Source organism: Microtus pennsylvanicus, chromosome 20 (genome assembly GCF_037038515.1).
Source record: "Microtus pennsylvanicus isolate mMicPen1 chromosome 20, mMicPen1.hap1, whole genome shotgun sequence".
NCBI lineage: Eukaryota > Metazoa > Chordata > Mammalia > Rodentia > Cricetidae > Microtus > Microtus pennsylvanicus.
The window spans coordinates 1,678,106-1,703,102 of NC_134598.1; the positions used below are offsets into that span (position 1 = coordinate 1,678,106).

At 43.0% G+C, this 24,997-nt stretch overlaps 1 protein-coding gene across 1 annotated transcript in view; it reads left to right on the plus strand.

Moving 5' to 3' along the window:
- The first annotated feature begins 453 nt into the window (after positions 1–453).
- The window catches only part of Irak3 (interleukin 1 receptor associated kinase 3), a 55,480-nt gene continuing 30,936 nt past the window's right edge, over positions 454–24,997 (plus strand). Inside the window, exons 1-5 of the mRNA XM_075954207.1 lie at positions 454–740; positions 15,615–15,797; positions 21,693–21,796; positions 22,360–22,414; positions 23,969–24,120. Coding sequence (XP_075810322.1) covers positions 608–740; positions 15,615–15,797; positions 21,693–21,796; positions 22,360–22,414; positions 23,969–24,120 — 627 coding nt within the window. The 5' untranslated portion in view covers positions 454–607. The remainder of the gene's footprint in view (positions 741–15,614; positions 15,798–21,692; positions 21,797–22,359; positions 22,415–23,968; positions 24,121–24,997) is intronic.

Sequence of the window (24,997 nt, forward strand, 5' to 3'; positions counted from 1 at the left end):
CAGCAAGGATAAGCCGTTTTTGCCCTGGTTTGGCCTGTTTTGTTGTGGTTCATCCATCTCCCCCCCCCCCCCCCCCGCCCCAAGTGTGTACACGTTTTCTTCCGTCTAAATTTATTTGGTTTAAACAGGAAAGGAAAACGAGTTTCTCAGTGAGTGTGTATTTCTTTCCGGACGGGACAAAGAGAAACTTTAAAAGAAGTAACGAAGACTCCCACGTCCATCCTGGCCAGGAGGCCCGCCCGTCCCAGGGCAGCAGAGGGTGGTGGCTTTCCCGGATTCCCGCGCTGACTCCCGCCTTCACTTTCTTGGCTGGTCTCACCGGTCGGTCACATCCCAAGCCGAGGGCTGCTGGAACCATTCAAAACACGAGGCAAGAGGCGGGGCGCAGGGCCGGGGGTGGGGTGGGGGGCAGGGACGGCCCAGGTCCTGCAGGGGCATCCCTGGGGAGCGGCTCCCCGCGTCATGTGGGACCCGCCCTGCGAGGGCCGGGGCGAGGCGTGTTGCAAGCTCGGGGCAGCGGTCGAGGAGCTGGATTTCCGCGGTTGTGTAAGAAGGTGGCAGCGGCGGCGACAGCCCTGCTTCGCCGCGTGGGGTCCGGGACTCGGCGATGGCCGGCCTGTGCGGGACCCGTGGCGCACTGTCGGCGCACACGCTGCTGTTCGACCTGCCGCCCGCGCTGCTGGGCGAGCTGTGCGCGATCCTGGACAGCAGTGACGGTCCGCTGGGCTGGCGCGGCCTGGGTGAGTGCGACCCAGACCTGCCCGTCCTCCCCGCAAGGGACTCAGCTAACCCAGAGACCTGCCCCTCTCTCCCCCTCCCCTCTGATACTTTGGGCGCTGCTCTATTAAGTTGGGAGTTGGGAAAGTCAGATATGGAGAGGCGTCTCGCGCTTGTAAGTTATTCCTGTTGCGCTCGCTTTGCAATGTGATAAATATGCAAATGTTATCGTAGGTGAGTGATGTCACCTGGCTCTACAAAAATGGCCCAAATTATTTTAATATTCAAACATTTTTAGAGAATTAGAGATGTAACTCAATTGTTAGAGTGATCGTCTACGCATGAATGAAGCTATAGGTTCAATTCCCTGGCATGGAATAAAACAGACCGTGGTGATGCCAACCGTGGACAGGTGAAGTAGGACGGTCAGATATTCAAGGCCATTCTCTCCTATGTAGAGAGTTCCTGACTGGCTTGGGCAATGTGGGACTCTGTCTCAAAAACAAAAAGCAAACTATACTTTTTTTGAACTTTAAGATATCTATTTTTGGTGTTTTCTTTTTTAAAATTTATTTTCATTTTATGTTCATTGGTGTTTTGCCTGCATGTGTGTCTGGGTGAGGGTGTCTCTTGGAACTGAAGTTCCAGGTGGTTGTGAGCTGCCATGTGGGTGCTGGGATTTGAACCCAGGCTGTCTGGAAGAGCAGTCAGTGCTCCTAACCACCATGCTATCTCTCCAATCTCCTTGTTTTATTCTCTCTCTCTCTCCCTCCTTCCCTTCCCCCCCCCCCCCCCCCCCCAGCTCATGGCACATATACTCCTGTGGCAGCCAGAGGACAACTTTTGGGAGTCAGTTTTCTCTTCCACCACGGGATCCTGGGATGGAATGCAGGCTTGCAGAGCCTACTTTGGTGTTTTCAATGAGTCTTCAATAATTTACAAGGAAACACTATAGTTCACAGTTTACGTGACTCCCCATTCTTTTAATTAAATACATCTTGCTTATTTGCCAAATCTGGTGCAACGAAATTGTAAAGAAAGCATCTTTATTTTTGTCTAGAAAGTTGTCTTCAAAAATCCATTTTATGCAAATTGAGTCATTGTGTGTTGGAAGCGGTAAGGTAATGACAAAAATCTCTGCTTTGCCACGGCAAGCGATCTCTTTGGGGCTGGATTTAGTACCTCAGGCTGTCACAATTAATGTTAATTGGAAATAAATGTGAGTATTTTTTTAAACCACTTTATCTGAATCAGTGAGTTTTCTTCCCAAGAACAGGAACCCTGTGAGCAGAACACTTCTTTGTGGTTGGTAAGCAGCATGCTCGCAGCCACTGAAACTCTAGCATCTGTGTAAACTTGCTTTGGGAGTGGGCTAAGGATAGCAATTCAGAAGTAGAATATGCTTTCCTAGCACGAGGAAGGGCTCAGTTCTGTCCCCAGTGTCTACACAATTTATTCAGTGATTTAAAACTATACTCCTATATATATGATGCTCTATCTGCATGTACACCTGCAAGCCAGAACTGAGCATCAGACCCCATTATAGATGGCTGTGAGCCATTATGTGGGTGCTGGGAACTGAACTCAGGACTCCCGGAAGAGCTGCCAGTGCTCTTAACTAGAGAGCCATCTCTCCAGTCCTAAACTAGAATTTTAAAATAAGATTTTTCGGCAGACATCTCAGCAGAGGATGCTTGACTCTGACTGTGGCAAAACAGAGCAATCTCCAGCCTGCCATTGAGAGAGAAGATCTCTCCCTATCAGTTTGTTTCTCTATTTGAGCTAGAACATGGCATAGGCAGTATTTGTGTCTATATATTTCTGAGGATTATTGCATTTTGAAAACAAAATATTTTTGGTCCAGTGAGTAGATATGCATGGGGCCAGATCATGTCATAGCTAATGAAGGCAATCAGTGGAGGCCATGAAAATGGAAGAACGTGTGTCCTATTTAAAGGGAACAGTCAGCACTCAGGCCCTGCTTCCCACTGCTTTTCGGGAAGTCCAGCCCCATTAACTGGCTTCTTTTCTCTCTCCTTCTCCCCACTTTCTCCATAGCATTAAACTTCAAATAGTCACGCCTCATACCCCCCTCCACCCACTGTGGCTCAGGTACTGTGGTTACTGCAAGCATTTCTATCCATAAAGACACCAGGCTACAAATTGTGAGGTTACTTGCCCATGTCCATGAGTTTGGAAGTAGCAGAGCCAGAACTCGAGCTAGGGGCGTCTGTATCCGAGGTTTATGTTCACGCTGTTAACCACAAGCCACACTGCCCACTTCCACCTGCTGTTACACTCTTCTCTCGTGCGTCTCGCAGACTCCTAAAAGGGAGCAAATCTGACTTGGGAAAAACCTTCATTGTGCTGTTCACACACACGGCTCTGTATTACACTTCAGTGTGCTGCTCACACACGGCTCTGTGCCACACTTCAGTGTGCTGCTCACACACACAACTGTGTCACAGTTCAGCATGCTGCTCATACACGGCTCTGTTTTGCCCTTGTGGAAATTAACAAAGATGGCCGACGCAAGGACAAACCAGGGACATCTAGACAGACGAAGGAGGACACTGAAGCTAGGTACATTTGGTTGAGACTTTAGGTGGGAAGATTTTAAATCAGAGATTGAAAAGGGAGGTTTTTTTTTTGTTTTTTGTTTTTTTTAAATCTGATGGAATGGAGAAGGTAGCATGAACTGTAACAAGATTTGATTGTTCATATTTGTCTTTCTCCAGTTGATGGAGCAAATTCTAGGAAGGTGTGAGTTACTAATCAGATTTTGACAGTGGAGGGCCGATGACCACAGGCTCCCTGGACTCATTCCACAGGCCGGTTTGAAATGCTCTCTGGAGACAGCAGCTTGGTTTATGGGGTTTGACCTGGTGCATACTGCGGACCAAAATCTGTCTCTGTATGGAGCATGGATGGTATGCCTTGGTATGCTATTCTAAAATTGTGTACTCCTTGATGTAGAGGTAACTGCCTGTTCAGGGAATGGTGCTCTGGCAAGCTAGCGTGCCTTGTCCCCTACTAGTGCAGTGAAGAGAGGGGAGAAAAGGAGGTGGGGGAAGTCCTGGAAGGGAAAACTAGATCTTTGCAACAGGGAGAGGGTTGGGGAGCTGAACCGTGGAGCTGCGCTGAGCTCTGAAAGGGTAGCTGAGTAAGTGCTTGAGTATGTGAAGTCTTGAGCTTGATTTGTAGTGTATATGCATTACACATGTGCGTGCTGGCAGCACACACACACACACACACACACACACACACACACACACACACTCACAGATGACCTGTGCACTAAGCGAGCAAGAACCTGAAGCCACGAAGGACCCCAACTGCAGATGCAAAGGAATCACAACAGTGACAGGAGAAACTGCTAGGCTGATCGTGATCCCCGATGACGGTGATCACAGCTACCAAAGACAGTTGAGACATGAGCAGATCACATAGCCATCCCTATGTTGGGTAGATGTGTGGGGGACCAAGGAGCCTGGTTGCTCGCATGCTAGAATCATCATGCAAGACTTTGAACATACAAATGCTTAGGTCTGTCTCATGGAGCAGCTGATGCATTAAGCGTGGGTGGGAAGCGTAAGGGCAAATCTGGAGGCACCGTCTGCTTCCAGCGCTACCACATACACCAAATTCCTCACACCACTTCTGTTAAGTATTGTTAGTAAAATTAGTATAATTCCGAGGTCATATCGGATTGTTGGTGGTAACGGCTTGCTTTGCAGATATAATGACAACATAATGGACATACAGAACCTCTGATGAGTATTCTTTCATTCCATTACCATAAGTAATATTTAAAGTAAATAGTTTGGGACAATTCACACTGTCAAACCTCTCAACATTGTAAGATGTACTGAGAAAACTCATGTTGTTGTTTTATAGATTCTATGCAATAGATGCTATTCAGTGTTCTTTCTCTCATAAGGGACTGGAGAGATGTCCCAGTGGTTGAGAGTGTGTGCTGCCTTCCAGAGGACCTGGGTTCTCTTCCTAGCACCCACGTCTGTGAGCTCACAACCACTTGTAAGGATTTGACAATGAAGCCCATTGTCTCTGTTTTCGTTGAATACCCACATTCACAAGTACATACCCCCTCAACATGCACACATAATTAAAACATCACAAAAGGTAAATCTCTTAAAAATAAATAAATTATGCAAGTGAACAGTCATTTTTAAAATAAATAAATCCGATAGCACACTAATCATGCATTTGGATAGCTAATGTATGCACTAAGACCAGGGATACTAACAGCTACCATTTGGGAGTATCTGCTGGTGTCGGGCCCTGCGTTAAGTACTTTACATAGACTGCTATAAAAATGTAGACCCTGCCCCCATTCCCATTTTATTGACAGGAAAATGGATTGCTAGAGACTCTAAGTGACTTGCCTCAAGTTCAGTTAATGCGTGCAGACTAAGACTCCAATGAAATGATCAGATCCCAGAGCGCATCTTTTCCTTTTATTTTCAAAATATTGAATGGTTTTACCTTTTAAAACAGTTTTAGGTTTGCAGCAAGAGCATAGAAGATGATTAAGTGTTCCCAGGTATACTCTGCATGTAAGTTTTACTCGTAAAGTCTGGACCCACTGTCTTCTATTATCAACCTTCCACGCTAGCGTGGTACCAGACTGACGCGTGATTCCTTGCCTGAGGTTTGTATTTTGTTCATGCTTCCTCCGCTTTTCACCTAGCCTCCTTTCTCTCTTCAGGATTCCACCCAAGTTCCCACACTGAGCTACCATGTCGCTTTTACTTCCATGTGCTCTCTGTCTCCTCCGAACTGCGACATCTCAGGCTTGGTTTTGATGACCTTGACAGTTTTGAGGAGCGCTTTTTGCTCCTCAACTGGGATTTGTCTTTCTCACTGTTAGACTGAGGTTGATTCTGGGGGAGGTCACAGAGGCAATGGTTTAGCCGGGGTCCATACTTCTGATGTAAGTCACCCCTGTCCTATTTACCATGGGCTAAGGCCATATCTGTTGGGTACCCACATGCTGACGTTTCTCTTGGTCCTCCTCCTTCCACATTGTCCTCTTCAGAAGGAGGCACTGTGTCCTTCCCTTACTTCAGGAACAGCCAATGGGCTTCCGGTCCTGAAGACAGACTGTGGCTTGACATGGACCACTGCATCCTTCCTCCCATCATGCAAGGCTGACATTAGATCTCACTTCTACTCTAAGCTACCAGCCCATTTAGCTCTTCTCCCTCAACGGGGCTATTTATTCTATTAGTCCATTGCTCTATCCTTTCTTGAACCTTCTCCATTTAGGCCCTCATCCCTCCCTGGTCCTGATGCTGAACCTCCCCAGCATGGCTCAATGCACTGGTTGCCCCCAAGACTTCATCTTACTTGACACACTGGATTGTCCTCTCTCCACAGAGCACTGTGTATTTATAGAACTGTACTTGGGTCTTATTTCTTCCTTTTGTGACAAGTGGCTCTTTATCTCTTATGATGCCTCTGGACTGTACCCATGGCCCATACCCACTACCTAGGAATTCTGTTCAGATGTCACTAATTGCCAAGTTTCTAGCCTGGGTCTCTCTTAAACGTGAGCATCACCTTTCTGTTTACCTACTTGACCGATGTCTTCAAATTCACATTCCTCAAGTGTCTCTCCTCTACTCCCCGAAGTTTTCCCATTTTAATTAATAGCAAACTTATCTTTTATTTATTCAGGCCAAAAGATTAATATTTTGTGACTTCTCAGCTTTTTCTCCCCACAAACAATATCCTGTCTCTAAGCAATTGTTATTATGGACTTTGCCTTTTAGATCTATGTAATAATATAACCACGTAACACGGTGACCACAGCTATCGTCAACCAAACCAACATGAGAGTTTTATGTGGATTATGTAGCCGTCTTCTAGGTGAGATTTTCTCACCCTTCTTTTTAAAATGCCTTTGAAAAAGAGCAGTTAGTGGGCCTTTTACACATGAAATATCGCTGCTTCATTCATAACCCTGAGATAGCGTCCCATCTCGCCGCTAGTAGGCACGGAGCACACGGAGCACCCACATAACTCTTCTCCCTCCTCTCTTTCTATGTTGACTTTCTGTTTCTTGGGCTTACAGGACAGTTGTTCTGCAGACAACTTTGAGGCCTCCCTCTTCACCTACTCTATGCTTTGGCATGCCTTGAAAGCACCTATAAAATTGACAACTCGGTGGGGCAGTCATGGCCCTGAGGCAGAGGTGGTCAGCCTGAGTCTGAGGCTAGCCTGGACTCCAGAGCAAGTTCCAGGACAGCCAAGGCTACACAGAGAAACCCTGTAAATTGGTACCCTCCTTATACTCCTTATCTCTCATGTTTCACTTTCAGCTACACCACTTCCCCATTTTAACCTTCCATATTTGATATTGTTTATTGTCCATCTAGAAATATGCTTCCTACTGACGGTTCTTCTTGACTGTCAACTTGATTGACTGGGAAGGTGCCTAGGAGATTGGTAGAGCATCTTCTGGAGCACCGGGAGTGTTTCTAGAGAGGGTTGACCATGAGAGGGAGGTTGCTCTGAGAGTAGGCAGCACCATCCCACAGCCTGGGCCTGGGTGGGATGAAAAAGGTGGAGTGGCCCTAGTGCAGATATCCCCACTTGCTTTGCTTCTTGGCACCCCTAAACTGAGCTGCTAGGCTTCTCCGTATTCTACCACAGTGCTTCTCAACCCTCCTAGTGTGAAGCCCTTTAATACAGTTCCTCATGTTGTGCTGACCCCAACCATAAGACTGTTTTTGTTGCTACTTCATGACTGTGATTTTGCTAGTTATGAATGTACTGTAAATATCTGTGTTTTCCGGTGGTCTTAGGCCCCAAAGGGGTCATGACTCACAGGTTGAGAACTACTGTCCTGCCATAGTGGACTGAAACCTCTGAGCCTGTGAGCCAAAAATGTTTTCTCTCCTTAGGCTGGTTTATGCAGCCCTTTGTTGAAAGAAACCTTGCCAAGTCTAACCGACGTACCTCATGAAGGGAGCTATTCGGGTTTTATTGTTTGTTGTTCTTGTTTCTGATCTGCCTGTTTCACACTGATTCCTTAGCATCTAAAACTAGAGATGGAACAGAATCATGAATCAGTTACACCGTGAATCAGTTAATGAGTAGTCAACTGAGACTTTTTTTAGACATCCAAAACTAGGCAGAATGTTTAATGAAGACTACACTAGTAAGGTGCTGTAGTAACTGCTTGTAAAGATTCTCTGATTTTATAAAGAGCAAACTTATATAAATGCCCCAAGGAAGACTCCAGTGGGAGAGAGACGTGGGGAAACAGTATTGGTCATTTTCAGTGAATAACATTACACAGACTTTGTTGTTTTTAAGACAAGATCTCACTGTGTCGTTCTAGTTACACTGGAACTTGCTACAAAGACCAGGCTAGCCTCAAACTCAAAAGGATCCACCTGCTTCTGCCTTCCAAGTGCTAAGATTAAAGGCGTGTGCCACATTACCTGGCCGAAAGCTGCCTGGCCTCTAAGTTTAGGGCTGAAGTGCTGGTGTCGAGAACAACCTGTTCTCATGCCAAAGCCCAAACACTGTTAACTTCCAGTCATTCTCTGTGTCCGGGAAAACGTGTTCATTGGGGGTCATCTGAGAGACTGTCACAGTTCCCCCACCTTTGCTCTCGTTATGTTATAGAAATCCTCCTCAAGTATGGAATAAGGGGTTCACGTGTTGCATAAGTTCAGAAAAGTATTATTTCTTGCAAAATTGGCTCACTCATGGTGTTACCGCTGTCTGGTATGAGGAATACACAGGCAACTTACACACTTTAATTTTGTTTTATTGCTTTGCAATTTTAAAGTATCCTTCCTCATAAAGGATTTGCTATTGTTCTTGTTTGCTGAAACCAAACCTATTTCTTTGTGTGTTTTGTAGAAAAACAGAGAAGAATCCGCTTAGCTTTCCCATTATGTCACCCAGAAACAAACAGCACGAATACTGCCTTAACTTCCTAGGGCTTTGGCATGTGGTCACATGCAAATACAGAGATTGCAAACTGGGGAGTGTTGCGTTATTCTGAAAATCCCCCTCCAGAGACATATTTGCATATGGAGACAAGATTTCTGTCACTGAATTCCCCAGTGGTTAGCACTATCGAGACATTTGACCCTTTCAAAACAGCCTGCAAAGACTTCTGAGCATCTAGAGATACTGTCTGATTGTTACCTTCAGGTCAACAGATTTCTCAACTTCTCAGGTCTCCTTATTTTTCGATTTCTATTGTGACGAGGTGTCTTTTAGTAAGATTTGCCTTCCAAAACAATGTTTTTCTACAACTACAGCCCACTTTTCTTACTTTATCTTTCTATTTTAAAATGCTCTTTAACAATACAGTTAATTATTGGGACCTTTACTCTTTGATTTATGAAGAAATAAAGCCCTATATTCTGGAAGAGAGAAAAGTAACGAAAGTACCAGTAGAAACTAAGAATATGAACTGTAGCTAACTGGCCAAGAATTTACATTCCTGTTGCACCAAATTGAAGTTATTGTTTTATAGAATTTTATGGTTGCAGATAATTAGTCTTTCTTTAGTGGTATTTCTATTCAAAATGCCTTATCCTTAGGGAAAATCCGTTAAGGATATACAATGAATCACCAGTAGGAGAAAGAGAAAACATATTTCAATTTCCAGTCCTGGAAGCCACCCACGCACGCAGGCAGTACCAATTCTAAGTGACTATTGGCGAGTCTCTTTCCCAGTTCTGCAGAAAAACCCTCTCACCTAATCTAGCTTTCCTTATACTCTCTTGTGCAGATCTGTGTTAGGTAGCTAACGCAGCCAGCGCACTCGATGCCTGTCCACTCACACCCCAGCTGGATCTCAGAAGTGGGGTTAACACGGGGCTTCTCTTCTTCGTAGTCTCTGGGGTACATGGCAGGAGGGGACAGCACAGTTATGTCCTGCTGCTCTTTGAAAAGGGAAATCCAGCAGTTGAAAAAAGAAAAAAGAAAAGAGGAAGGAGAATGAGGAATGGAATGTGGGACAGCTGACATCTCCGGGCTTTGGAAAGTTGATTGATTTCCTTAATTATCGCTAGTGGTTCCTTTGCTACTTGTGAGAACTACGAGCATTAAAACAATGCTTAGTCTCTGTATGTAAACTCTCTCCACCGGAGAGGCCGCCTGTAAAGCTGAAGCTACCAACTTTGTGCTCCTTTTGCAAGTGTGAGTCCGTCTCATAGCTGGTGGGATGAACTCTCAAGTTCTTGTAATTAGAATCACCCGCTGCTGCCCCACGTGGGACCAGCCTCGGGTGGCCCGTGTCATGAATGGTAACAACTTCTGCTGGTCCTCAGGGTCTCTGTGTGTCCTGTGGCAAATGCGAATCGATCATCGGTGCTGGGTGTGTGACATATGAAGACAAGACGGATTTTCCTGGGCGGCTTCTCTTGAACATGAACCTCCATTTGTTTGTTTTTTGTTTTTGTTTTCTGAGACAGGGTTGCTCTGTGTAGCTCTGGCTGTCCTGGAACTCTCTCTGTAGACCAGGCTGACCTCGAACCCACGGAAACCCGCCTGCCTTCTGAGTGCTGGAATTAAAGGCGTGTGCCACCACGCCTGGCGCAACCTCCGTTTTAAGGGTTGCCTTTTTTTTTTTACTCTACGATACCCTCTTTCTTTGTAAAACGAGTTTCCATTCCATCCCATACACCTTTCCTTCTCCGTCAGTCCCAGCAAACCTTGCCCTAGCTGCCCTGTCTCCAGGCTGGCTCAAGTCTGACGTTCCCCATCTTCCCTCTCAGCCCCCAAGAAATCATGTGTGTAAGGCTTATCCCAAAGATCCGAAGTTCAAAAGAACCAGCCTTATTTATTTAACAAATGCCAAAGCTGTCATGTGTTATAGAGATAATATTATTAATCTGTGTGGTGCAATTCGCTCAATACCCTGAAAATAGTAATAATTAGAAAATGTACTTTCTACTAGAAGAGAGCTAAACTTCTCTTACTGGAGAAAAAGCCCTGTGACACCGAGTGTTCTTTCTTCGGAGTGTGACTTTTGAGGGCAGAAAGTTTCCTAAAGATTAGAAATTGTGGGCTTTGGGGTTTTTGTTTTTTTCTTTTTCAGTGCTAGGGACTTATCCCAGGGTCTTGGGTATGTCATACCAATGCTCTACCACTGACCTACAACTTCAACTTCAAAAGACTAGGGGGATTTGAGAGTCAGTGTTCATTATTGTTAATATTCAGGCATCTGCACTGGCCTGCCCTTGGGGTCCTGACAGGATGCTTTCTCAGCTACAGCCACCAAGAGCACCTCCTGTGCACATTTGCTATCTTCTCTCTTAAAAGGTGGTTCTTGCCCACCCGGTCTCATTCTCTATCTTTCTGCTTCCCTCCCTCCCTCCCTCCCTCCCTCCCTCCCTCCCTCCCTCCCTCCCTCCCTCTTTCCCTCCCTTCTCTCTCTCTCTCTCTCTCTCTCTCTCTCTCTCTCTCTCTCTCTCTCTCTCTCACACACACACACACACACACACACACACACACACACACACACACCTCTTCTGCCATTCCTGTCCCCAGAGGCCTGTCTCCCTCATCCCCTCCCCCCTTTTTCCCATTCTCTTTCCCACAAGAAAAAAACCCCTCCACGTGAGCATTGTCGCAAGGTGTCTTTTTTTCACGTGCGCCACTTTTTAAATAAACTACAACACTGGGGAAAAGGGAAATTATTCGCAGTCTTCCACGCACGTTTCCAGAGGCTAATGGCACAGCCACCACTAAACACTCCTGGGCCTGTGTGAACCCAAGTGCGCACAGCCGTGCTCTATTTTGATTGGAGACTTTTCTCCCTGCAAGGCAGAATAGTCTGTAGAGTTCACAGTGAGTTGTCATATTTTCAGATGGAAATGTCCCAGGACAGAAACCCCTAGCCAAAACCTGTCTAAGCCCTAACCACCATTTAGAAATACTAACGGCTTTAACCTTGTATCAGGGCTCCAGAAACTCCATGTACAGATTCATTCTTGGTGTCCCCATTTTTATTCAGGAACCTGTCTCCATGCCCTGTTCCTCCTTGGAGCCTGAAGTTACTATAAAAAGTTTCACAATGAAAACGTGAAGGAATGTTCAAAGAACAGTAGTTTGCTCTTAAGAGCTTGTAAAAGTAGTCAAATAAAGTATTTAGGAAAAAATATACATTAACCAAAAAGACAAATTAGTTTGAGAGATAATCATCCATAACCTTCTTTATGCAAGATAACTTTGGATTTGTGTGTAAAGTACATAGTCTTCTCATATACTTTACATAGTTTTTAGAGTATGAATAATATGTAACTCAACACAAATAAGTAGATAATCACATTATATCATTTAGGGAAAGTAATAAAAACACACTGTGCATGTTTTAATAGTGAATTTTTGTTGTAGGATTAGGGATCAAACCCAGGGCTTTTGCAAAGTAAGTTAACACTTCTACTGGCGTATATCCCCAACTCCTGATATAATTATTTTTTTATTTGAGAATTTAATAATGCATATTATGTGTTTTCTTTTTACTAAATTCCTCCTAATTTCCTCCTTTCTAATTTCACCCTTATTCCTCTACCCCAATTCCCTCCCAACTTCACGTGGGCTTCTTTTAAACCCAGTGAGTTCCCTTACTGCTGCCATTGTATAAGATAGCGACGTCAGCTATCGGGTTGTGTATGTTTTCTCCTTGCAGACTATATATGCCTCCAAACTGAACGTCTCCATCGCCTGCTCACTTACTATGTGAACACAAAGCTGCCCCCACCTTTCACTCTGTTTAGAAACAAAATGTCACGTAAATGACAGAAAATTCCAGGTGCAATTCTGTGTAGCAATCGCTATGGAAACCTCAACGGCTTGACACAGCGTAACTGCTTCGTCCTCCTGAAAAGAGCACGGAGGGGCCATGGCGTGACCCAGCGTGCCAAGCCGTGTTGACTCTGAGTCACCCCATGTTGATATGTGCTTGTATTGTACCGTCACTGGGATACAATCCTTGTGACTTGTATGCTGGGTCTCCAGCATCTTGGTAGAATTGACATCTGGATGTCCAAGGCAGTGGAATTTACCCTTTAACAATGGAGTAGAGAATTGGGAATGTTGGTTGAGTAGTATTGATACCTACGAAGTCAATTTTGACTCGAAGAACAGGGAGGCATTGTGGTTTTGCGTTACCTCTTTCAACTTTATGGTTTTACTGAGAATATTAAGATTATAAAGCTGAAGTCAACTTTATGTTCTGGCCAAGCCTTATACAACTGGAATGTGGGGGCAGAGGGTGCCGTATTAAAGTAGAAACACCTGTCTTTTTAATATGATTTCAAACACTAGAAATGAAAAAAAACAACCCCCTGAGAATTTAACAGACCTGAGATTCTGAAGCCAGTTTTAAAAAGAAGAAAGACTCATATAGTTTACCGTTCTTGTCAAATCTGAGCCCTGTTATCCTTTTGAAGAATATCAGCAGCAGGCAGCAGAATCTTCCAGTGGCGTTCCCGTGGTTTCTGCTGGAGGGTTTAGTCCATTTATTTATTTGAGCGTGGCAGAAGGAAGATGTGCTGAGCTCTAACAGCCAGTCATGGGAGTGTATCAGGATTTCCACTAGTATTCTCGGGCACGAATTGACTTATATAAAGGACCCTACCGTTTACAGTCTTTCGTGGAGGGAAAGGCGTGGTGGGACGGTACCATGACCATCCATGACCCCAAATACACTGCTTACATTAGAGCTCAGTAGGACCGCTACTCTGGGGTGTTACCACAGGACCAAGTACGTTTTCACTCTGTCATTGCCTTCTCTCTTCTTTCCTTTGCTTTATAGTGCACATTAACATTTTGGAGTTGTGTAGTAAGACGATACAAATTTTCATTTGATAAATCCTGTTAACTCAGGCACCATAAAAATCTTATATAATATTGGTACCGCTTTCAGGGGATTATACAGGACCCTAAACAATGTCCTGTTTAGTGCAATGGAAAGCCTAGCACCCCACTGACACTATTCCCTGGTCCTTCCCTGTTGTAGGAGGCCGCTTGTGCATTTCCTGGCCACCCAGACTCCTGAAATAATAACACAGAAACTATATTATTTAAAACACTGCTTTGGCCAATGACTCTAGCGTATTTCTAGCAAACTCTTACATATTGAATTAACCCATTTCTATTATTTTATTTTATCATGGGGCTTGTGGCCTACCAGCAAGGTTCCAGCTTGTGGCTTGTGTCTTTCTCCTTTGGAGGCTCCATGGCAGCTCCCGACTCTGTCTTCTTCCTCCCAGCATTCACTTTAGTTTTTCCTGCCTAGCTCTTTTCTGCCCTGCTATAAGTCCAAAGCAGTCTCTTTATTCATTAAGTAATAAAAGCAACACATAGACAGAAGGACCTCCCACACCACCACCCAGCTATCAGCTTTTAGTTACTCAAAAATGTTCAACACCAAGACATTACAGAACAAATATTTAAAAAGCCATTGGATAAGAATAAGTATAATGTATTACAAATGAGTAATAGCCACAAAAGAGAGGCAAGGAGGAAAAGAATTAACCTAAGTGCTTGGTAAACAATGCCTTAACTGGAGGCTCCTAGGCCTGGGGCAGCAAGAACCATTGTACTTCAATTCAGTTCATGTGTTTCTCACAAGGGTGGCTCAACAATTCTGAGCGTACTTGATGCTTACAGTAGGACGAAGCAAATAGAAATATTGTCAGTGACAAGGGCAAAGCTTCTCACTGTTCAAGAAGAATAGATTTACAAATGAGGAACAACATGCAACCTGCAACGCTAGATCCAATCCAGGGGCACTAGAATAGACTCTTGGTTTGTGATGTGCACCATACAGGTTGAGAAATACAGACACTGGATCAGCGCACATGAAGGCATTCCCAGCTGTGCTTGCTTTGGGAGTCTGTCAGTGATGAAGCCTGCGTTCTATCTGGCAACTAGATCTTAGCTTTGGAAAACCATTTCTGGTACAGAAACTACAGCTCTTCAAGCAAGTGATTAATAATTGCAGCCTTGTAGAAGAGGGAAAAAAGACAAATGAACCGGGAGCACAGTGTAGAGCCAGGAAATTAAGAAGTGCTAATATATATATATATATTTTTCAAAAGACAAGAGCCCACCTAGATGGACACAGCAAAATAACTTTAGCAGCAAAATAACAATATTAGATTTTACCCTTTGGAATAAAATAACCTTAAGTCCATAATGATAGACTCTAAAAGTTGAATGAATAAATAAATAAGAGTGCATATTCTTCACTACAGAAAAATACTGTTAATAAATACATAAGGAAAAAATCATTATTAAGCAAATATATCATAGTAGTAATGGTGATAAACAAAATCCATTGAGCGGTGCAAAATAAATCCGAGCAGAAGAAGGATGGTTCCAGAATCTCCAAGTGTCTTCCCCATTGTAGTTAAAAGGATTACTTGTAGTAGAGAGAGCTTGCAGACAGCACTGCTGCCAAGCCCTGCAGATGATAAGCATACACATGGCCGTCAGACATTTGCACCAAACCGCTGGACACTGCACACTGAGGACACACTGTTGTCCACCCACTGGAAAGATGAGGGGCCAGAGCATAGAGCAGACTCAGAGACGAGCAAATGCAATGCAGAAAGCCTTGGATAGGAGAGAAGACGGATCCACCAGGGAGACAGCTGAGGGAACTGGAGGAAGGCTAAGGGTCTATTGCATCTCATTCTGACGTTTGTCCTGGTTAGTAATGTGACTATGGATGGAAGGGCGGGGTTTCTAAGAAATTAGCTCAAAATAAAAGAGCTTACAGTGAGGTTACAATTCACATGATGTAAAATATGCCAGGTGACAAGACCAGTCCCAAGTATCTGAATGAAGGCAAGCTAGCTATTCTTCTCTTCTTCCTCTTGCATTTTCCATAGCGGAGCGACTTTCAAACAGCTGGCTGGATGTTCGTCACATTGAAAAATACGTAGACCAAGGTAAAAGTGGAACAAGAGAATTGCTGTGGTCCTGGGCACAGAAAAACAAGACCATCGGGGACCTTTTACAGATTCTCCAGGAGATGGGGCATCAACGAGCTATCCATTTAATCACGAACTATGGTGAGTGTGTTCTCAGACTGTGGCTCTCTATTCGTCCTATGGGACTTGTCATTTCTGACTCAGACAGAGGCCTGTCTTGCTGTGGCTTGCGAACTTGACACTTTGTTTCCTCATTGTTTAACAGTACAAAACATTCCTTGCTGCAGTTTTTGCCTTTGTTTTTGAGACAGGAACTCGCTATTTAACCTTGACTGACCTGGAACTTGATATGTAGACCAGGCTGGCATTGAACCCAGAGATCCACCTGCTTCTCCCTCCTGAAGGCTGGCATTAAAGATTGAGCCACTCTCCTAGCAACTGTAGGATTTTAACTTTTCATTTAGCAACTAATTGCATCAGCTTCTTGTCTAAAGCTCAGAAGAATCAAAATATTTAAATTAAAATATATAATGTAATTTTTTATTTCTTTATATTATTAAAAATCAGCAACAACATTGGCTTTCCCAGCTATAGACAGTTATATAATTCGGTCCTCTCTGAATGTAAATGATGACTCCAGAATAAAGTTGTAATTCTCTAGTACAGTCTATATGACAGGGCTTTAATCATGCCGTACTTATCTGCCACTCACTCTGATTTGTCCTGTCGTTTCTTTTCGTTCATGCCGCGTGCACAGGGCAGCACCAGTGTAGCGCTCAGAGGCTAGCTTTGAGGGGTTGGTTCTGTTGTTTCTTCTGCGTATTTCTGGCTAGCTAGTATGTAACCTTTAGAAGGACTGCTCATTGACTTAGGAGGCAGAGTTCTTACACAAGTCTCTGCCTATTGCTCTCAAGGCCAGGCTGTGCAGCTAAATGGATGATCGCTTTTTGCTAACCTTTAACCCTTCTTTTCTTCTGGGCGGGATACTTTTATTTTTACAGTGTGTTCTACCTTTCCTATTCGGACCTCTATGCACCACTTAGATTTGTTTTTTTTTTTTTTGTTTGTTTGTTTTTTTGTGATAGTATAAATATTTATTTCAGTTTCTTATCCTAAGTTAGTTGATGAACTATGCAACCTCCCTTTTATGAAAATACCAGGTCAGTTCTCTAGGTTGATGAGCCTAGGGGGACATGGCCTAGGTGAAGCAGAAAGAGCTGGACAGACCACTGCACTGTTGCTATGTCTGGGCTCCGGTCTGCCTCGCGAATGCAGTAAATTGGTACTTTTCTAGGGTGGTGACCCTGGTACGTGCCAGTGTGAACTTGTTTTCTGAGACAAAACAGTTCTGGTAAGGAGCTGGTCACTCTGTAGGGTGCACCACTTAGATTTGAATTGTCTTCGGACTCTCAGTGAGAAAGGCCAGTTCCTTCCCAGGGACTATTCTGCAAGTCAGAATTCTGTCACTAGGTGGCAACATTACCATTATAAAACAATTCCTTAGAGCTTACCACATAACCAACCAGTCCAAAGAACCTAGTGTTTATTGTCATATTTCCAGCATGCAGGTAAGAACACACAGATTTTTGCATTTATAGTTTAAGGACCAGTTTGGTTTTTCCCCCCCTAGTTTCGCTTTGTGTGTGTGTGTGTGTGTGTGTGTGTGTGTGCGCGCGCGCGCGCGCGCGCACGCAGAAATCAGTGGGCAACCTCGGGTGTTGTTTGTCAGGAGTCATTCACTTTGTTTTTCAAGACAAGATCTCTCATCCGTCTGGAGCTCACTGATCAGGCAAGACTGGATGGTTAGCACGCTCCAGGGATCTGTCTGTCTGCCTCAGCAGTGCTGGGGTTTATACACATGCCTGTGCCTGACTGTTTGGGGTTTTTTTTTTTTTTTGATTGTTTGGGGTTTTCTTTTCTTTTTTAAAATGTTTTTATTGATCTATATTTTTTCTGCTCCCCTTCCTTCTTCTCCCTCCCTTTCTACCCTTTCTATGATCCCCAGGCTCCCAATTTACTCAGATCTTGTCTTTCTCTACTTCCCATGTAGATTAGATCCACGTATATCTCTCTTAGGGTCCTCATTGTTGTCTAGGGTCTCTGGGGTTATAAACTATAGGCTGGCTTTTCTTTGCTTTGTGTCTAAAAGCCACTTATGAGTGAGTACATATTATATTTGTCTCACTTAATATGGTGTTTTCTAGGTTCATTCTTTTGCCTGTAAATTTCAAGATGTCATTATTTTTTCCCTCTGTGTAGTACTCCATTGTGTAAATGTACCATATTTTCTTTATCCATTCTTCAGTTGAAGGCCATTTAGATTGTTTCCAGGTTCTGGCTCTTACAAATAATGCTGCTATTAACATAGTTGAACACATGTCCTTGAGGTATGGTTGAACATCCTTTGGATATATATCTGAAAGTGGTATTGCTGGGTCTTGAGGAAGGTTGTTTCTTAATTTTCTGAGAAATCGCCACACTGACATCCAAAGGGGCTGTACCAGTTTGTACTCCCACCAGCAATACAGGCGTGTTCCCTTTACCCCACATCCTTTTCAGCATACATTGTCATTAGTGTTTTGGATCTTGGCCATTCTTACAGGTGTAAGATGGAATCTCAGAGTTGTTTTGATTTGCATTTCTCTGATGACTAATGATGTTGAACATTTCCTTAAGTGTCTTTCAGCCATTTTAGATTCCTCTGTTGAGAGTTCTCTGTTTAGGTCTGTACTCCATTTTTTTTATTGGATTATTTGTTCTTTTGATGATTAATTTCTTGAATTCTTTGTGTATTTTGGAAATCAGCCCTCTGTCTGATGTGGGGTTGGTGAAGATCTTTTCCAATTCTGTAGGCTCCCTTTGTGTCTTGTTGACCGTGTCTTTTGCTTTACAGAAGCTTCTCAGTTTCAGGAAGTCCCGTGTATTTATTGTCTCTCTCAGTGTCTGTGCTACTGGGGTTATATTTAAGAAGTGGTCTCCTGTGCCAGTGCATTCAAGTGTACTTCCCACTTTCTCTTCTGTGAGGTTCAGTGTGGTTGGTTTTATGTTGAGGTCTTTGTATGGCTTCTGGGGATTGAACTCAGATCCTTACACTTGTGTAGAAAGCACTTTTCCAGCTGAGCTAGCTCCCCAAATCAGTGCTTTCTTGTTTTTGTTTTTAAGGGGCTTTGATACACAACACACAGCTTTCTACTGGCTTCTTAGAGGAACTATTCTATTCTATTCTATTCTATTCTATTCTATTCTATTCTATTCATTTATTTATTTAGACAGGGTTTCTCTGTGGCTTTGGAGCCTGCCCTGGAACTAGCTCTTGTAGACCAGGCTGGCCTCGAACTCACAGAGATCCGCCTGCCTCTGCCTCCCAAGTGCTGGGATTAAAGGCGTGCGCCACCACCGCCCGGCTCTAGAGGAACTATTTTAAAGCTGTCATTTCCTGACAAGGAAATCTTATCTTTGCTTTCTTTAATAACAAAAGAATGACAAATTTTAACACGTTTATAGTTCCCAGACTTGAAATGTTGCATGTGGCAATACCTGATTCGGGGTGTATGCTAGCTCTTTACCTTGTCTGCTTCCTCTGGCTAGAATTCTTGATGTAGTAATGAGCAGATGTGGCCAGATCAAGCAGCCACCCTCTTCTTGACCTTAAGGGGAAAACATCCTGTCTTTTACCATTAATTAATTATGACATTAACTAAGTTTTTTCCCAATAGATACCTTATATCAGATCGAGGAAGTTATCTTCTGTTTCAAGGGTTTTTAATTTTGTATTATCATGACAGGGTATTGGAATTTGTCGATTTATTTTTCACAGTCTTGGGGTGAACATATACTGTTGCATCTTCGATTCTTTTGAGTTGTGTTGTATTAGTTGATTTTCAATTTTAAGCAAATCTTGGATTTCTAGGAAAAATCCAGCTCAGTTGTGACACGTGATACATTGCATATTTGTAGACTTGGTTTGTTGGTGTCTTGTTGAGGATTTTTGCATCTGTATTCATAAGAGTAGGTGGTCTGCCCTTTGCTGTGTTTGCCTGGCATTGGCATCAATGTTGACCCCAGTGAATGACCTGGGAGTTCTTCTGTCGTCTTCTGCATTTGAGGAGTCGGTACAGGGTTTGTGTTACACCGTGTGTGGCTGGAAGACTTAATCAATGCCCAGCCCTTTCTTTGTTGGAAGTTAGAAAACACTAACTCAATTACTTTTTAAGTTATTATAGGTCCACTTAGATTATCTTTTGAATTAATTTTAGTAGATAGAATCCTAGAAATCTATTCATATCATCTAATTTCTTGTGTATTTTATTTTCTTGATATAATATTCTTTTATAACAGTGATGATTCACTGAAATCATAAAATCAGTAGTGATTGCTCCTCTTTTGTTCTTAATTTTAGTAATTTGAGTCTTTCTCCTCTCTTCCCTCCTTCCTTCCTTTCTTCCTTTATTCCTTCCCCTCCCTCCTCCCTTCTTCCTTTTCTTCTCTCCCTTTCTGTTTCCCTTCTTCCTTTCCCCATTCCTTTTATCCTTCTCTCTGTCCCTCTTTCCATCCCTCCCTTCTCCTTATCTCTTCCCTCTCTCCGTTCCTCCCTCCCTCCTTCACTTCCTTTTTAATTCTTTCTAAATTACTGTCAATTTTGATGATTTTTTTTCAAAGAGCTGTCCTTGCTTTCTATGAATCTCTCTTTTGGAAAGTCTTTTACTTCCACTTTGACCTGAATTCTTTTCATTTGCTTTTGTCTACGTTACCATTTTTAATAGTTACTTACAATGAAAATATGCCACTAGTTTGAGGTATTTTTCCTTTGTAAGGTAGAAATTTACAGTTACAGGTTTTCCTCTAACTCTACCTTAGGTTTGGTTATTTTAAAATTTTTTGATTCATCTTAAATTATTTTCTGTAAGACCGACGTGCTGCCTGCTGCACTAAAAAGGCACATTCAAGGTGTTTTCTAACTTACTTTCTACCGTTGCCTTTGACATTCCTGTTTCTGTAAGTTTTCTGAGTTTCCCTTTATAGTTGATTTCAACTTTCATTTCCCAGAGGTCAGAAAATATACTTTGTATGATTCAAACCTTCTAGATCTATTGAGGCTCATTTTATTGCCCAATATATGGTCTGTTTTGGAAAATATTTGGTGTCTTCTGAAGGAGGATGTGTGAGTTTGTGTTTGGAAAAAAGTTCTATAGATATTGAGTATCTGAAAAATTAATTGATGGACAGCCGGGCAGTGGTGGCGCTCGCCTTTAATCCCAGAACTCGGGAGGCAGAGGCAGGTGGATCTCTGTGAGTTCGAGACCAGCCTGGTCTACAAGAGCTAGTTCCAGGACAGGCTCCAAAACCACAGAGAAACCCTGTCTCGAAAAAAAAAAATTGATGGTGTTTTGTTGCTAGTTTTGTAAAAAAAAATAATTGGATAAACACTAGAAGAAAAGAGTGACTAGACAACAAAAATAAAAAATTTCCAAAAGCTGAATCATAGTGTTAGAAAGGAGAAGAAAAATGAAAGTGGTTTCGTCTTTTATGGGCAGTTACATAGAACACTTCAGTTGTGACAGCATTCCCAAAGGTAAAATCATATCTTATATTTGGGAAGGGGTGTAAGTATTGGTGATTGATAATCTGTGTATGTGCACGCACAGAATATCTGAGACTTTACCTTAAAAAGCGTGAAAATAATAAATCAGCCCAAGGAAGTAAAATCTCACAACCTCAACATTTTACATGCACCTGCAGAACCTAGTAATAGCATTACATTTGCCTTTAAGCTTTCTGTTTGATGCTATGGTATTTTTAATGACAACTAAGAATACCTGGAAGTAGCTAGCTGCCTTTTAAGTGGGAACAGGTATGTTTGGATCCTTCCCTCTTAGAAGACATTTCACAGGCGTGAATCCTAACCATTCCAGTTGTTCTAAGGGTAAACTTTCTAAATGGACATCACTAGTGAAATATCTATTTTCATGGTCTTGGTGCAAATGAACATTCAAGACACAGACATTTCTACATCCTGCTCCCTTACCTCTCTTCCAGGAGCGAGCGCTCATCCTTCAGCCCCTCGTCATCAAGAGCTTCGATTCCCCAACGCATTGCCCAACGCACAGCACGTGTACAAAGGAAACGACCCTGGACCTCTGGTGCAAATACTTTCTAGAGATTGGAATTCTCTGGTGGAAAGATGCTGGACGCACAGGCAGTGTTTGAAATTAGCGATACTTTGCCTCTCCCTTTGTCTGTATTTAGTTGAGGTCTGTAAATAGTTGGGGAGTAATCACTGTCTCCTAGGATCTACCAGAGCAGAGACTGAGAACTCCTAAGGTGTTGGCAGTGATTCACTCATCCTAACTCCGTTTTTAATTTCCTTTTTCTAGTTGATGTTTTTATGGAGTTGCTATGTGTTTTATATCACAACAAATCATTGGTGACTTTTTTTTTAAGCCTTACAATCCATCTAAAAGTGGCTCTGGCTGCCTGTGGCACTGTTTCTTTGCTGTCCCCAGTGGGCATGGAAGCTGTGTCTGTAAGGCAATGAATGCTATTGAGTAGAGCGAGCTGACTTAGATTTACTCTAGCTTTCTTCTAGATTAGACTCTGCTCTGTGGCATTGTATAGCCTTAGGGGGAGCGATCGGTGTCGGTCAGCACTCTGTTTTTTCTAGGTTTATAAAGTAGACTTGCTTAATATACATTTCTTCTTTCAGGAACCAGCCAAAGTCACAGAGGATCATGTTCTTGCTTTTGAACATAATGAAAAAGGTAACTAAAAAAAGAAAACACAAACAATTACACCACAATTTAATTAAATCACGCTCTAATATGAGTGAGTTTGTGGGAAAAATAATAAGTAACCACACTGTTTATATTTTAATTTAATATAACATTTTCATAAATATTAAATATTTTTAAATTTGATAGACACAGTCATCATAGAGGACCTGTTGTTATATAAGGATCCATTGGCTGACGTTGTCTTTATAAAACACAACACTAGTGCATCGATTAAAGAAAAATTAAAAAAAAAATAAGAGTTTGCCACAGGGATCCTCTGAAACAGAAGGAGGAGGAGGAGGAGGAGGAGGAGGAGGAGGAGGAGGAGGAGGAGGAGGAGGAGGAGGAAGAGGAAGAGGAAGAGGAAGAGGAAGAGGAAGAGGAAGAAGAAGAAGAAGAAGAAGAAGAAGAAGAAGAAGAAGAGCCAGCACCATCACTACCACAATCATCATCTTTGTCATCATCGTCATTGCCGTCATCTGTTGACTAGGGAAGACTGTAGAGAGACGTGGTTAGCAGAATTTGCTGTTTCTGTTTACCATAAGAAAACATTTACAAACTTGTGTTGAGTTTTCCATAGCTTTAGAAGTTTTTATAGATGCCCAGACCTTTTGGGATGGTTTTTATGTAATGCCAAGGTCCCTATGGAAATCCATCTGTATCTCATATTAGCTTCTGTACTTTATCCGTAGACAAAATGATTTAGTTCCGCCTGAGAGTACTTCTGGTAAAATTGAAAGGTTACTGAAGGCCAGTTGGCTGATCATCTCCACCACGTGTGAAGATTCTCTGGTTATGTTGGGAAAGGCAGATCAGGTTTTGAGTCGTTAGCACTGATATAGAAATTAAACTGTTATGTCTGTAGAGAGTGTTTGTAGAAACACAGTTAAATGAAACTCTATTTCAGCAATGCTATTTATTTATTTATTAAGGGAGATAGGGTATGTTGCTTTTTATTTTTTATTTTTCTCCTTTGTAGTTCTGGGGATTGAACTTCAGGAGTAAGCCACACCTCTAGGCTCTCTGTGTTTTCAAATCTGCATTTGCTTTATCTTTAAATATTTTTACCTAGCACCTACTCCGGCTGATCTTTTAATGGATGAAGTATCTTCATTTACTCTGAGGAAACCAGCTAGGTGGTGAGAGGCCGTGGCTAAAGAGAAGCTTCTCTATTAGCAGTACTTGGGGACACTGCTGAGGCATCCCAAGAGTCCACTAGGTCCAAAGCAAGGCATGACCTGAGGACAAACAGATTTCTAGAGTCATGGCCTAGGCTAAGCTCTTCGGTTAACCTCTGTGAAGATAGCAATCATGCCGCCTTTCAGATATGTGAAAAGCCCCACGCTGTATCGAGGGATGAGAGCCAGACCCAAGCAAATGCCCAGAGAACACACATGGGCTTTACCGTTGCCTCCTGGGACTTGCTCTCACTCAGGCCTTCTGCTCTGATGATTTGCTTTCAGTGTGTATGCCCTGCTTGTAACAGTGATATTGATTCTTCAGAGAGATGGCTCCTTGTCTCTGTTTTTTCTCCCTCCCAAGGAGTTCTGCATAAACCCTCCATCAGCTTCCAAAGTATCATAGAAGGAACCAAACATTTCCACAAAGACTTCCTAATTGGAGAAGGGGAGATATTTGAAGTGTACAGAGTGGAGATTCAAAACCAAACATATGCTGTTAAATTATTTAAACAGGTAAGGAATGAAGTTTTATCACAGACATCAATTCCACTTCTTTGCTCCTATTTCATATTAAGATGTGTCATTTTTCATTAACATTGAAAGGGCATATATTTGAAAATAAAATTTTACAAATAGAAATGAGATACGTGAGCTTAGGGTCAGGGTGGGGCTGAGAAATGAATAAGACACGAATGCCTGTCTTTAAGGGATGTGGTGAGGATGCCAAATCTCCTGCAACCCCAGACATGCTGCATGAGACAGACTTCTCTGAAAGTCACTCATGGCCCCAGGAACTTGAAGGAAGATCAGATTGGCATTATTCCCTTAATCTCCACTCTAGGGAGGCAGAGGCAGGCAGATCTCTGTGAGTTTAGAGCTAGCCTGGTCTACAAAGAGATTTCTAGGCAAGCTAAGGCTACACAGTGTTGTAGTAATAAGGAGCGGCGGCAGGGCTACGTCCCCAAAGCCCCAGCCACCTGCCCGGCTAGCTTATGCCCCGAAATAATTACACAGACACTGTATTCATTTAAACACTGCTCTGGCTCATTTCTACCTAGCCTCTTCTAGGCTAATTCTCACATCCCGATCAACCCATCTCTAATAATCTGTGAGCACCGGTCTTACCAGGAAGATTCTAGCCTAAGTCCATCCTGGGTCGGAGCTTCATAGCGTGCGTCTTCCCTGGAGCAGGTAGCATGGCGTCTCTCCTGCGTCTGCTCCGGAGAGGAGAGCTGTCGAGTCTGACCTCACTTCCTCCCGGCATTCTGTTCTGTTTACTCCTCCCACCTATCTCCTAACCAATGAGAGCCAAGCAGCTTCTTTTATTTTAACCAATGACCTTCCTCCATCACAGTGTGACCTTTTCTAAAAAAACAAAAGAATGGGGGGG